Source organism: Melanaphis sacchari, unplaced genomic scaffold (genome assembly GCF_002803265.2).
Source record: "Melanaphis sacchari strain LSU unplaced genomic scaffold, SCAv2.0 Contig88_pilon_pilon, whole genome shotgun sequence".
Classification (NCBI taxonomy): Eukaryota; Metazoa; Arthropoda; class Insecta; order Hemiptera; family Aphididae; genus Melanaphis; species Melanaphis sacchari.
Genome location: NW_020271625.1, coordinates 811,415 through 825,919, shown reverse-complemented (window position 1 = coordinate 825,919; position 14,505 = coordinate 811,415). Strand labels below are relative to the sequence as shown.

Sequence of the window (14,505 nt, the reverse complement as noted above, 5' to 3'; positions counted from 1 at the left end):
TTAATATGGAATAATTTAAGCAATATTTACCAGTTAATCAACATCGAATTTCAATTTAAATAAATATATATCATACATACATGCTTATATAGATGATTGAATATTTTATAGTTATAGCGTGCTGGTGTGCCAATTGATTATAGTTGTTTAAACATATTTATTATTTGTTTTTGTAAATAATATTTTTGTTTAAATACATTTTTAAATTTAAATTATGTTATGGAGATACATATTATATGCATATTTATTATGTTGTATCTCATACGTGATTATTGTCGTATTTATAAAATATAAAGTAAAAACAAAATCTATTTGAGAAACGCTATGTTCGTGTACTATCGTCTATCAGTATCTAAAAGTAATATCTTTTGATAGACATTAAACTAATATTATATTGCGATACCACAAAGTCGTACAGTTCGTTATCATAAAATATAGCAATGATGCAAATATACAATTCAGGTAAATCAATTACTAACCTACCTATATACTGTATATTATAAATATATTTATTCTTCCACATAATATTTAGAAATTAAAAAATTTATCTCGTCATATTTTAACGTAATATTCATAATTTCAATTTATGATATTACAACTGCGTGAGGAAAGCTAATTCGAATATCTTATTTTGTCATCAAAAAAATGTCAAGATTGTAGCTCTTTTTTTAATTACTTATACTTAATACATATGCAGGTAGACGGTAAACGTTAAGATTTTTGCAAGGTTAAAAAATAATTATTAACTATAGAATTTCACCACCTGATTACTAAACTCAAGAACCGTTCTTGAAAGTTCAAACAACTTTTTCAAATTATTATGGGATGACTGACAAGCGAGATATAAAAGAAAATAGGCTTAGTAGATTATTATTAGAGATACGATTTTATTAATTAAAAAATGTATACATAATAAAATTTATTTTATTTAATTTTACTTGAACTATATTTAATACGCCATTATTAATTATTCAAAAATAAATTATTTATTTTAATGTTTTATGCAAATTATTAGCTTTTCAAACATTTAATTTAGGTTAAGCATCTGATAAAATTATATAGAATACAATTGACGTTAAATTAAGTTGTAAGAACAATTTTATAAATTTTAAACTGTTTTACTTCATTTTTTAAGTTTTAAATTATACTTAATATTTAAAATGTATATTATTAACTGATTTTTAAATTTTATTCAAATAGGAGTGACTTTTTAATTATAATATTTTAACGTTACATATATCTGCGTATTTATTATGCGCTTTCCGTTAATTGTAGTATTTGTTAGTAATATTCGAGGATTTTCATTTAAATGTTTAAAATGTTTCACATTTTCCATTTATTGCGTTTCAAAGTCTTCATTTTTACACCCCGAATGTAAATATCAATAAATTGTAAATTAAATAAAGTTTTAAAACTTAACTAGTCTTTAAGCTTTGAAGCTAACTTCGCGATCAATAAAGACAAAGAACATTAATAGAATAAAACAGTAATTTTGAAAAGAATTGACTATAAGTTGTAAGGTCCGTGAAACTACTTAAATTCAGCATTTAATTTACTGTTGTGTACCCTCATGGGGTGGACATGGGATTTTCAGAATGAAAAAAAGCTTCACAAAAATATATTCTCTAGACACGTTCAATCATAAGACAGTCATAAGAGTTATACGGATACCAAATTATAAAACCATGTTCAAGCATAGGTCTGATGGAAGAGCAGTAGATAGTTTTTAGAAAAGCAATACGTTTAAATTGGTGCGAATGTTTAATACAACGCCAAGCATTTTTAATATCTTACAACGAACCTCTTTAATGTATAGACCAGGACTGAAATTATACTTTAAGAAAAATCCAAGATCGCAAAATAAATAGAAACATCAACGCGGAAAATAATACTCATAGCTTCATAAATGCTTTAAATTAAATAAAGCTGATCAAAACTGCGTGAAAATTATGATCACAAATATTTAAACACAAAAAAAACTTATAAGAGTATAAATTTGCGTATAGTATTGATTTATGAAAACTATTTTTTACATTTGTTTTTTTTTTTTAACTGTATAAAATATTATAATTTCTAATATTTTAAAGTTAAAAAAATTGAAGCTCCTTTCAGTAAATGTTTTATTTATAAATAAAAAAAACAGTTATTACTAAACCGATACATAGATTTCTCAAAATCTAATTTTTTTTATTATTTACTACTAATATTTCGTTAGGCTATATAACACTGTAGACTAACTATTGGTCAATATTATTATTATTATGATAAATTTGTAGTAACTTCAGAATTCGTATTGCAATGACTAATAAACAAGAAATTTCGACAGGAAAGGAAACGCCCCATGTTTTAAATGCATCCCTATAACTTCTATTATGTAGTCGAAATCGAATTTAATAAACAACGACAAATTGAGATATAAATTAAATTTAAAATGATCAATAAGTACTTTCTAATATTATATGCAATTGCAAAATAATATTATCATCACGGTGATTTAAAAAATTATATTTGGATTTCAATGTTTTTGTAAAACAATTGCCAATATTTTGTTATCACTAGCATTTAAGAAGTTTTAATTAAATCGTTGTTAATTTTTCATTAAGAAGTTGTCGATAGCTATATTAAGAATACCTATGTGTATATACGTCAAAACGTCAGCTTTTGTTTTGCTTACAAATTAATGACTTTATATCACAGTCTTTGAAAGCGAGCAGTATCAATATTACCTTTTGATTTTGATAGATTGTAATTTATAATAATATATTAGCGTAATAATAACGGTAAATAAATAAAAAAAAAAAAAACAACGCGAAATCATCTATAATAATATGATATACCTACTTAACTTTACGCGAAGACTTAAAGCAAAAACTGATGCAAATATTATATTCCATTAATAATCGATTGAGCTGTTGTATGTATTTAAAAATAACTTAGCTAAAAATATCGGCTCATTATATCGTAATCATATTTTAATGGAATATCTGTATTTGTGTAAAACTAAATCCAAAGGTTATAGGAACTCAGTTTGAAGTACAAAATCAATATTGTTCATTCATTTAAAAAAATCTAAATATCTACCAACTTGACAAACTATAGATAAAATAAAAAACGATGACTAGTACCATTATTCCTGTATCGTTTAAGATTTTATAATCACTGATATCATAACCAATAGAATAAAAACACGATCGATTCTATTTTAAATAATATAATTATATTTAAATATTAAGTTTATTTTATTAATTGTATTCATTATTATCCGAAACGATTGTTAATAATGTTAATATTGAAAAAAAAAAATGTAATTACATGTAACGGTAATAACTTGCTAATTGCCAAAGTTGAATTCAGTGATTAATAATAAAATAAAAACTATACTGAGTGGTTAATTTAACGTTAGAAAAACAGAAATTATTTAAAAATCTAATAAAATATTTTAAAAGATATTATTTTTACATAACGTAAAATCATTAACATTAATTTTTAATTCCTTGTTCCAAAGTATAATATTTTTTAATGTACTTTGATAAATAAAAACCAAATTTTAAATGAACAGTTAATGACTAGTTAGAGTTTTGTTGAACAGAATGGGGTAATATATTCTCCGTAAAATGTTGATGTTTTCTTCTTAAAAAATAAAGAGTATTTTCGTTTATTGGATCACTGCGTATATAGAACGATATGATGAAAATCAGGCAGTAATAATAATAGCTATTTTATTTTTGATACCAGAACAGCGATTGAGACGAATATAAAATTTCAAATGAATAGTTCTCAATAGTATAACATAAGCGTGTTTAAAAAGATATTTTTTAGAAAAATTTAGTATTGTCTTATTGATTTGTAAGTTTTTTTAATATTAAATGTTGTATCTGCCATAAGGTTTCTTGAAAAATAAAAACATTTCCAGTACCTACTTAGAAAATATTTTTTAACAAAAATAAATTTAAATTTTTTTTAAATTTTGGGTTTAGAAAATTATAAGATCCACACAATATAAATAATTTATATATTGTTGTTATGGAAAAAATGAGTAATGCATATTTTAAATATGTATTTATAATATAGAAATTGTATTCTGTATTAAGTATTTTTTACTAATCATTGTTTTTTAGGAGTCATTTTATATTCAATGTCCAAACATAATTACGAGTATTTATATACCATGTGCTTAGTATTTTTGATTTAAAAATTATCCATTATGTATCTAACTAATATATAAAATACTAAAAATATATTACCACACCTAATAATAATTAACGAAGACAATTTTTATTCATATAATAAAAAAAAAATAATACAAGTTTGTATTCTTTAATTTAAGTTTTACTAAGGTTTTCAACAGCAGATTTCAATCATGATCTGACTTGTCAAACCCAAGAAATAAATATTATTTGTCAATTAATTAGAATGACATAAGACTATACATTTTGAATTATTTCTATTGAAATTAATCAATTTTGTTTTATTACATTGTAAATTTACTTTTTTTTTCAATATGGGGGGTATATAATGTATATTTTATATTATCTCATTAAAATAAAAAAAAATTCAAAAATACTTATGTTTCCTATCCTTGGATGTGGTAAAATAATTATTCAATATTTTAGTGTGGGTTTAGGTTCAATACGAGGTTATAGTAAGTGTTAAATGAATTAATTAAAATATTTCTAGGACTTAGCCACTTGGTCTTTCTATTAGGATTTTTTAAGCTAGAGATAGTAGGTGTTTTTACACTGTGGTTAATATTATTTTAAATGTTGCTTTGAATTTTTGTAGTGCAGTTTAGGTACTATTTTAGTAACGTTATGAATATTAAGGGTGATGTGGGGTGTGCTTTGAAACGAACGGAGGTGAATTATTTTATGAATTTGAAGAGTTTTTTACTTGTATTGTATTTTTTTGTGTTGGGTTATTTGGAAAAATTCCAATTATTAATATTTTAAAGCATTTAAAATAAATAATTATAAATATTACTATGGTAAAGTAATCTGTGATAACTTTGTCAATTTTCATGCTAATGACCTCAAAATGTTCCAAATATCTACAGATAGATTGTAGAAATCATTGATTTCAATTAAGGAGATATTAAATATTTTATATATTTACTACGTTGAGTTTTTCATTTCACTTTAGTTTTTTTGTTCTTTATTAGTTTTTAAAAATATGTTTTAATGAATATGCTTAAATATCTACATCCGTATAGGTGCTTCAAAATACTACTAAATACATTGTTTTATAATATATATTTTTTATCTCTTCAGTAAATATTTGGAGTCTTAAAGTATTTTTAATAACATTTCTTATGAGTACCTAAGACGAAAAATTAGTTTATACTTCATTGTTAAAACTATATTAACTGTTTAAATACAAATTTAAAATTGAATAATATAGGAAATTAATGAGTACTAGACGATTCAATACGCTATCAAATATAATTTGTTTATAGTGATAAATTATTATTTCGTACAAATTACAGTTAGTATTAATATTTCTAAAATGTTATCCTTTACTTAACTTATGAAAAGTTATCAAATATATCTAATTTTTTTTAATTTGAAATCTAAACTAAATTTGAAGATTTAAGGAAATTATTAATTTTTGTATTTGTATATTTTTATTCAAAAGTAATATAGTGTAGAAGAATGATTGAAAAAATAGAATCACCGTTTTATTTTTCAAGTTAACTTAAACGGATATAACCACTAAAATTGTAAATACTCGCATAAATAAATACAAGTAAATTGTATTAACCAACAGCACTAATATTGTATACATATACAACTAAACAAATTTAACTCGTTGGTTTGGATAGGTCAAGTTTGATTGAGATAGCGTTTAGGATAATAAGTCCATTTCGATGTACGAGTACACTGGTGTAAATTGAGATGTTTTTAGTTAATAAGCCCGACGAACGAGCTCGTATATTACGCTTTTTAATTATACAATCCATCAATAAGTCTACCACATAAATGAAAGTTATAATAAATAAAACAATACTCGTTTTTAATTTTGATTGATTTTAGAGAATATACCTCTATTGTGGTATACATATTATCTACCGAAAATAATAAGTGTTACTTTTTTTTTTCAATGATAACGGAACATTAGCATAAACATCAGTTATAACTTATAATAGTTTCACTAGAGTCATATTCTAAATATTTTTTCGAATTACGCATTCAAGTTAACATTTGAATTTTGCATTTTTAGAAAATTGTGGTAATTTAAACAATTAATTAAAAACGTAAGGTTATCGAATAAACAAAAACAAATTTTGATTTATGAGTTAATGTTTGAATAGATAAAATATTTAAGAGCTTTTGCAAGAGACGAGAAGAAGTTTGTATATAGAACTATTAATCATGGTTATATATATTGCAATCAGTTGATTATTGTCTTGGAATATGATGAAAATAATACTTAATATGGATAACTATTTACTAAGTCACAGGGATTTCGGATATTAATTATCATAGTTAAATAATTTATTAAAACCATGTTTATAATAAATCGAAATGCGTAAACATTTAATTTGAATGATGAAACAAATTAATGTATAAGTACAACCTATATAACATCATTATTATGTATTAATTGCATAATTGATACAATTTTTGTGGTGATCAATATAATTTGTAGAGTGTAAGCAAAAATAGGAAAATTAAAAATTTAATTCAAAAGAAAAAAAAAATCATTTCATTAAAGTATTCATAATTTTTATTTTACATATAATAAAAAATAAGGACTAACAGTTATAATTATCAATTTTAATATTTTTATTTTGTATATAAAAATGAAATGATAAAATATATTTTTATATTATAGGTAGATTTTTCTCTTCAATACAATTTCATTAATTGGTTTACAATAATTTTCTATCGAAGTAAAACATTATTTAAATGCAATTATATTAGGTTGGTTATTTAGGTAATATTTTATTTGAATACATAATTAATATACAAATGATTTTTAAACACAATTATTTGAATAGCTATCAATTATCTTATTTAGTTAAAGATTAAATATAAATGTTTTAGTACGTCATAGGGAATATCATCGTATTTTTTAAAATTTTTGTGAAAAACTGTCAATAATAAGTTCGACATCTAAGTGCACTTGCTTGAGTTTCAAATGATGAAATTGTAAAATATTTTAACGATTTAATTTGATTAAGTTATTACAATGAGAATTAAAATATCTTATTGACGTTGATCAGCTTATTCGATGATTCTTGATTAGACTTCCTTACCATTTGCTAGCGCTATTTGTCCTTCTTAGCTTTATTTTGATTTTTATTAGTATCATCGATCGTATTGATTATGATTTGGGTTTATCACAAATTTCTTTTATCAATATATTTTATAACTGTCTATAATTCAATATTATCAATGGACTATTTCCGATAAATTGTGTGCACAAAATATTATTATTGATGTACTTTGACTTTTAATTTATTCCGCTGTCAATGATATTTACTTTACGATTATTACTTTCATTTTTCTGGAAATAATATAAACCTTATTTGTATTGATTCTCCGGTAACTAAAAACTATGAATATATAAATATAAATAGAACTAGCACATTAATTTGTAATTTATATTATAATTCATACTACGAAAAAAAAATAAATAAAAATATATCAGATATAAACGTGTATTTTAAAATGTTTTGTATATATGATATTCTTGTAGTTGGTTGTAATCTTTAATATACATAGATGCCGCTGATTCATCTTTAAAAAAAATAAAAATATTTTAATGACTACAACTATTTTAACGTTTAAAAATTCAGTCTATTCATACTGTAACATAACACAGTCACAGTGTGATTATTTTGACAGTAACCACTCATAATGTCAAATAATATAAACGTTTTTGAAAATAATTTTTGATATATGACTCTAATTACTTAATTTATAACAAAAAAAAATTTTTTTTTATCATTATTGTTTTTTCTTAAAGTTATTATTTTTACTATCATTTATTCTTATTTTCATAATACTTTAAACTCTGAAGCAGCATACTGATACGTTGCAATCGAATGTTAATACTAATAGTACCTAATCTAAGTTCTATTTCAAAATATTATAAAGTTAATAATGTACTATGTTGTCATAAGTCATTTGAAGAAGTAAAAACTAATGTAATGATAACGATACAAACAAATAATAAAAAATAATTTGTTTGTCAAAAAAAAAAAAAAAATTGTTTCGAAAAAAATTTGAATAACTTAAAATAATTGTGTTTCAAAAACTATAATACATTTTGAAACAATTAATATTTGATGTTCAATAAACCTACAGTATAAATAAAAAAAATATTTTTTTTTTAATGATATTCATGAATAATTATAAATTATTATTACGACATTGTATGCGTGATGTACGTACTATATAACCACCGGATTGAAGAAAAAACGATGATATCAAATTTTTATATAAGCTATGTACTTATGCATAATATTCGGGTATCCCAGCAGATGTTGAATTATCGACTTTGCACTCATTAGTACCCCGCCGAATTTTAAAATATCCTTCGTCTCCCCATGTACTGTTCCATGAATTCATCATCAACCAGTAAGACACGTTTTTTTCGACTCCCCATCCGATACACTTCACAGAATGGCCTCCCAAATACGTGGCATTAGGTGATACCGAATAAACACCTGAAACCGATTGGCATTATGTAAAAACTATATTGGAATAGGCGTCCGCATAGGGTGCGGAGAGTAGGCACCAAAATCTATAAATTTAAAATATTTGATTAATTCACGAGTATATATAATGTATGTATAAACGAATATTTGAAAAAATTTGAAGTGCTTTTTACGATGAGATTTTTTTCATGTAAAGTCACTATTATGTGGTGTATATTTGCTGAGTCTATTTTAAAATATGAAAATTCTTTGTGAGCAAAAAAAAAACCTTTGATATTATAATATGTATATTGTACTAAATATTTTTATATACTTGTATTTATTGAAATTTATAATTTTTAAATCGATATCTATAAAATATAATATAGTTAGAGTTTCTTTGAACGCGGTAATCTCTGAAACTACCAGCTGGATTTAATTTTTTTTCTTTTGAATTTGATAGTTTAATTCATATGAAAAATTATAGGACCACAATATTATCATAATATTATACATTTTTTTATTTTATGGATAGTTATATAATTATTTTTTATTTTTATTTATTATTTGTTTAATAATTATTGATATATTATAATTTAAAATAATTATCAAGAATATATTATTAAAAAAAAAGTTTGTTCATTTAAAATAAATATTTAAATTATTATTATTTTGATGATGGCAGTATAATTTTACTTCAATTCCAAATGTTTTAAATTTAAAATAGAAAAATTAATTATTCAATACATACGTCAGAAAAATTTTAAGCTATAATTTTTATTGTTTTTAAATATAGTATTTAATACTTGAAAAAACTTTTAAATACTTATACTCTAATATGTTTAATTTTGTAAGTACTTTACAGCACTAGGTGTACCTAGTAATAAGTTTAACAAATCACTTTGAATACATTATTATTATTTTTTATTGATACTTCATTTACCTGACTTGTACGATAGAAAATCATCGTAGACTTCAAAAGATGCCTCGATAGGTCCATACGTCATTATATCGTGTTGTATGGAATTGTACTCCAAATTATATGGCTTTTCTTTAACTATAAGTAAAATAAAATAAAATATCAAGTGTTTGTAAAATACTGTTTTTTTTTTTAACAATATTGATGTTACAATATTATTATAGTGATTGTTAATTATTTTAATTAATTGATTATGATTTTATATTGGTAATCCGCCAATAGTTTTAACTCTCATTTTTCTTCTAATAATACAATTTATTAAATTTCCTATGTTTGGGATTTTCGAGATTTTTAAATTTATTTTAATACGTAATGTTTAAACTGGTACTAAGATTTTTTCACGTTTCAAATAAGAATCGCTCATTTAATACATTTTATATAATATAAATTTAAATAAACAAAAAGTTTACAATCATTAACTACTTTTTAACTAACATAAAAATATATGTGAATGTATACTTTAAAATTCAAATTAACTAGTTGGTAATTCTCTCTATATATAAATACTAAATATAACATTTTCATATAAAAATAAGTTGGTATTACATAATTTAATCTTATGTATTAATTTTGTTAATTCAACCACCATATTTTGATGTATTTAAACTTTAACACGAATTTATCTTTTTATATTGTATTTTTTGCATAATATATAATTTATGATAAACAAAGTGACCTATTTAGGTTTTTACACTCAATATTTCAAAAAGTTTTAAATTTTTTGAAAATATTATCTTTACACATAATGTGATATTATTGTCAAATAACATATAAATATATATATATATATATATATATATATATATATATATATATGATATTTATTGTTATAATTTGTAAGTTTTTACTTTATCAAACGATGTCATCCATTTTTAATTTTATATTTCTAAGTAGAATTTTCTTTAAAGTACTTTGATACATAAAATTATTTTTAAAAATACAGATAAGAAAAACTAAAATGTTACGTTTAGTGTTGTTAAGATAAAAAATAAATATATATTTAAAGACAAGAATGAGTATATACGTATTTTAATTACGAAAATGTTAGAAAATCTTTGATATAGCTTAATCTAAATATATATTTATATATATGCGAGTACATACACAAACATATTATTACATTATTATCGTAATAATTTATCGTTTGAGAGGTGAACATAATATTAACATATAATATATAAAATTTTATTATTAAAAAATAATTTTACTATATCTGTGATCATTCCTATAGTTAATAGTCGTATTTCCGTAGCATTTTTTTTGACATTTGTGTTTTTTTTCTGTTTGACCGCTACATGAATCGTTTTCTGAGCATGGTGAAAACTTATACGGCTGGCATCCCTATAACCAGTGTTAGTATTATACAGTATGTTAGTGTATTCATAAAATTTAAAATGAAACGTTCAATTTACTAATTTATCTTATTTTTGTTCAAACTATATGTTTAGTTGTGTATTATAATAATTATTGCCATATACGTTTATTATTATTTTACTTTAAATGAGTTAAAGTTTCCTCCAGTGACCAAACCATGTTTGTAATAATATTTCCAAGCTTTGATAGGATAACCTCCTTGACAACCTAAACCACATTGGTAACAACAAGACGTAACATGTTCGGCTGATAATAATTCATTGAATCTCCCGCTTGAATTTATACACAGACGATCGGCAAACGCCCCAGTTGTACTGAACGCCTATTATGAGATGAGGAAAATTGTCCATGAACATTTTTCAAAAATAATTTAATAACACTATGATCAAAGATAAAATTATTCACCCAACATGAACCACAATTGCCTTGATCACGAATCGTCCTGATCGTCGTACAGTTCTTCCATTGTTTTCTGGCGTCAAATTCTATCGGAATACTTATATTTGTCTTATACAACGGGTCGTGCGATTTAAATGGACCCGTCAACGAGTCTTTCACACCTTTTGACCCTAAAAGTCTCAATATGAATTTCAATGGTGTTTCCGGATGAAAGTTGATACCAGCCTGAATCATAATATTATAATAAAAACACAGCAGTATAATAATAACAATGACATAGCATTTTATTGTTAATCTATGTATTACTTATTTTTTTTTTATAAATTGATTGCAGTATAACGTCATTTTTTTAGAATTAAATTGATAAGTATTTACAAAATCACTTTATGATACTATATAATCATTTAAATATTAAAAAATTATAATCAGTCATGACTAATCGTGTAACTGTTATATTATAAAACTCATTGCAGGTTAATGCAATTGTATAATGACATATCTATACTTACGTCTCTTAAGACATTAATCTACAGATTATTTTTATCAATAGTAGTTTTTTACAATTTTAGCTTGACTTTTTGTAACCTAATTGTTTAACAAACCATTTTTATATAAATAATATTTCATTTTTAAAGCCTAATGTATACTTAGATTTCGGATTGCAATTAAAATAAATCATTATAATATACAATCAAACAGATTTTATATAGGTAAATAAATTCGGACACAACATATTTTATTAAAAGTTTTAGTGTTAAACAGGATTAACATTTTAAGTTTAGTTGATAGAAAAATACAACTTAATTTTACATACAAAATTTACTTGTAGGTATTTAAAACAATTTAAAACAATAAACTATCAAAAATTTAATTTAAACTTGACATACTATACGGATTTGAAATGCTTTATCGTTTATTCATTCTATAGTATAATGTTTAGTATACATTTTTCCAGATATGAAAAAAACATGATAAGTTTTTGAAACAGTAGTATTTAACTAAATAACATAAAATATTTGCAGTTTTTATCGTATTTGTTTCTCATAAATAAATTGGTATTATTTATTTAATCAATATTAATTGCATGATATAGTTGTTGGAATAATTTAAATATTGTTAATTCAGAAATATTTTCAAATATTTTGTACGAGTATTTTATTATATATTACTTTAATTGATTTAATTTTACTCACCAAGAGTTTTATAACTATGGTTATTATTTCAGATTTTAAGTGAACTGACAAATGCTTTTTTTATCATGACATGTATTTGAAAAAAAATATGTTCTACGTGTTGTCACCTTTAGGGAAACATAAATATTTAAAATTTCAACTTTGAGTGTGATTTCGAGTTGTAAATTGTAACTAGTTGATAAAAAGATAAAAAAAAGAAAAAATGTATGCAATAACTTGTTATTTTTATCAACTATTTAATAACGTTTTTCTGGATATAATATAATATTGAAAATATTTTTATTGTTTTTAAGCAATTAATAAGTCCATTTAAAATATTATTTTTACTTAAATTGATCAAATATATTTTTAATCATTTAAAAATTAAATTTAAACAATTAATTTCGTATCTAAAATTCATACAATTTTCAATTTCAATAATAAATTAAGGTTTAAAGATTTGGAATATGACTATCATAAATTTTTCTCAAAAAATCTTAAAAATATTAAAAGTACATAAACGCAATTATTTGGTATACTTATAAAGTTTAAACTTTGATGAAATCGGATATTTAAAAGAAAAATGACGATTTTTCCTTTAAAATTTTTAGTTATTTTGTTGTAATCGAAACTTTCGCCATGAAATATATTATTATCATTTATAAACAATGCAATTTCTAAAATATTAAGCCTTTTAGCTTAATTTAAACTATCTGTACTACGATTCTATTTTTATTGTTCTTGATATTGATTAAAACATCAATGAATATAATATTTATGTAATATTTTCATGGTAATTATTATATAATATTATATTAAATGCTTTAGGAAATAATAGTTCAATATAAATAGATTATTAAATATTTTCGGAAATAGAGGTTTACTCGAAATATTTTTTCATAGCTATATTATGTATAATTAAAGGAACGTTAAATTCTAGTTCAACTAATCTATAATAGTAATGAAGTAAATTTTTTACAGCAGACCAATAATTCAAGTGAACCCTGATTTTTTTAAAATAACATTTATAATTTTTACAATCTTATATTTTGATTAACTAACTTATTTACACGTAATTTGGTTTATGAGTATTTCTACTTATCAGTTTTCATATTTAAATAATATGTGATTTTTTTTTTTTTTTCAAAAAACATATCTCTGGCCTATGATATTTATTACAAATTATTATTTTTGTAGATGATAAAATTGATAGGTATAACTAGGTACTCATGCATATTTCTTGGTTATTAAGTTATTTTTGAAAAGAGGTGACTCACTAAAAACTTTTTTTTTCTTAACTAATAGCTTTTGATAAAAGAATAAAAATGTATTTTTTTATTGCCATTATTCTTAAAAAAACAGATAACAAAATAATATTAAAATTAATTTAAATCATAATTATTACGAGTAGTATAAGTATCTTACCTTCCAAGTCCTTGCATTATTATTAATTGTATTTATGTAGTTTTTACTTAGAAAATACGTTTGTTCCGATGCACTTAACAAAAATATGAAAGTCACACAACTTGAAAATATTATATTCATTTTAACGATTTAATAATTATTTTTTTGAATTTAAATTGGAAACGTTCTTAGTATGTAAATGCCTATAATACAAAATATTGTAATGACTGGCAAGATACAGACTGTTGTAACTGAAGAGCCGTTTGAAGGGTTTGAATATTAATATAACGTGTATACTGTATAGTACTAACTGATGTATCATAGTATATTACAATTTACAATGATTCGAGTGTATAATGATGCATTTTTTTTTCGATATAAATTAATTATGGTACATAAAAACATAATAAATATTTTGTTGCATATGTTAGACAAGTATCCACTCACGATTACGTTTTTATCAATATTCATTTGAATATTAATAATTTTTAACATATTTTATTACAATTTCATATAGTTTGTTATTAGTTAATATC

At 22.4% G+C, this 14,505-nt stretch overlaps 1 protein-coding gene across 2 annotated transcripts; it reads right to left on the bottom strand.

Moving 5' to 3' along the window:
• Positions 1–6,998: 6,998 nt before the first annotated feature.
• On the bottom strand, positions 6,999–14,291 carry LOC112602405 (cathepsin B-like). Of its 2 annotated transcripts, XM_025350464.1 has the most exons (7): positions 13,991–14,291; positions 11,400–11,618; positions 11,116–11,316; positions 10,829–10,961; positions 9,585–9,698; positions 8,457–8,671; positions 6,999–7,739 (listed from the first exon to the last, which is right to left on the bottom strand). In XM_025350464.1, exons 1-6 carry the CDS (start codon positions 14,108–14,110, stop codon positions 8,457–8,459), a joined length of 1,002 nt encoding a protein of 333 aa, XP_025206249.1. In that variant the 5' UTR covers positions 14,111–14,291; the 3' UTR covers positions 6,999–7,739. The 2 variants fall into 2 exon arrangements, with proteins under 2 accessions (XP_025206249.1, XP_025206250.1); XM_025350465.1 differs by lacking the exon at positions 6,999–7,739 and having other exon boundaries at positions 8,397–8,671.
• Positions 14,292–14,505: the final 214 nt, after the last annotated feature.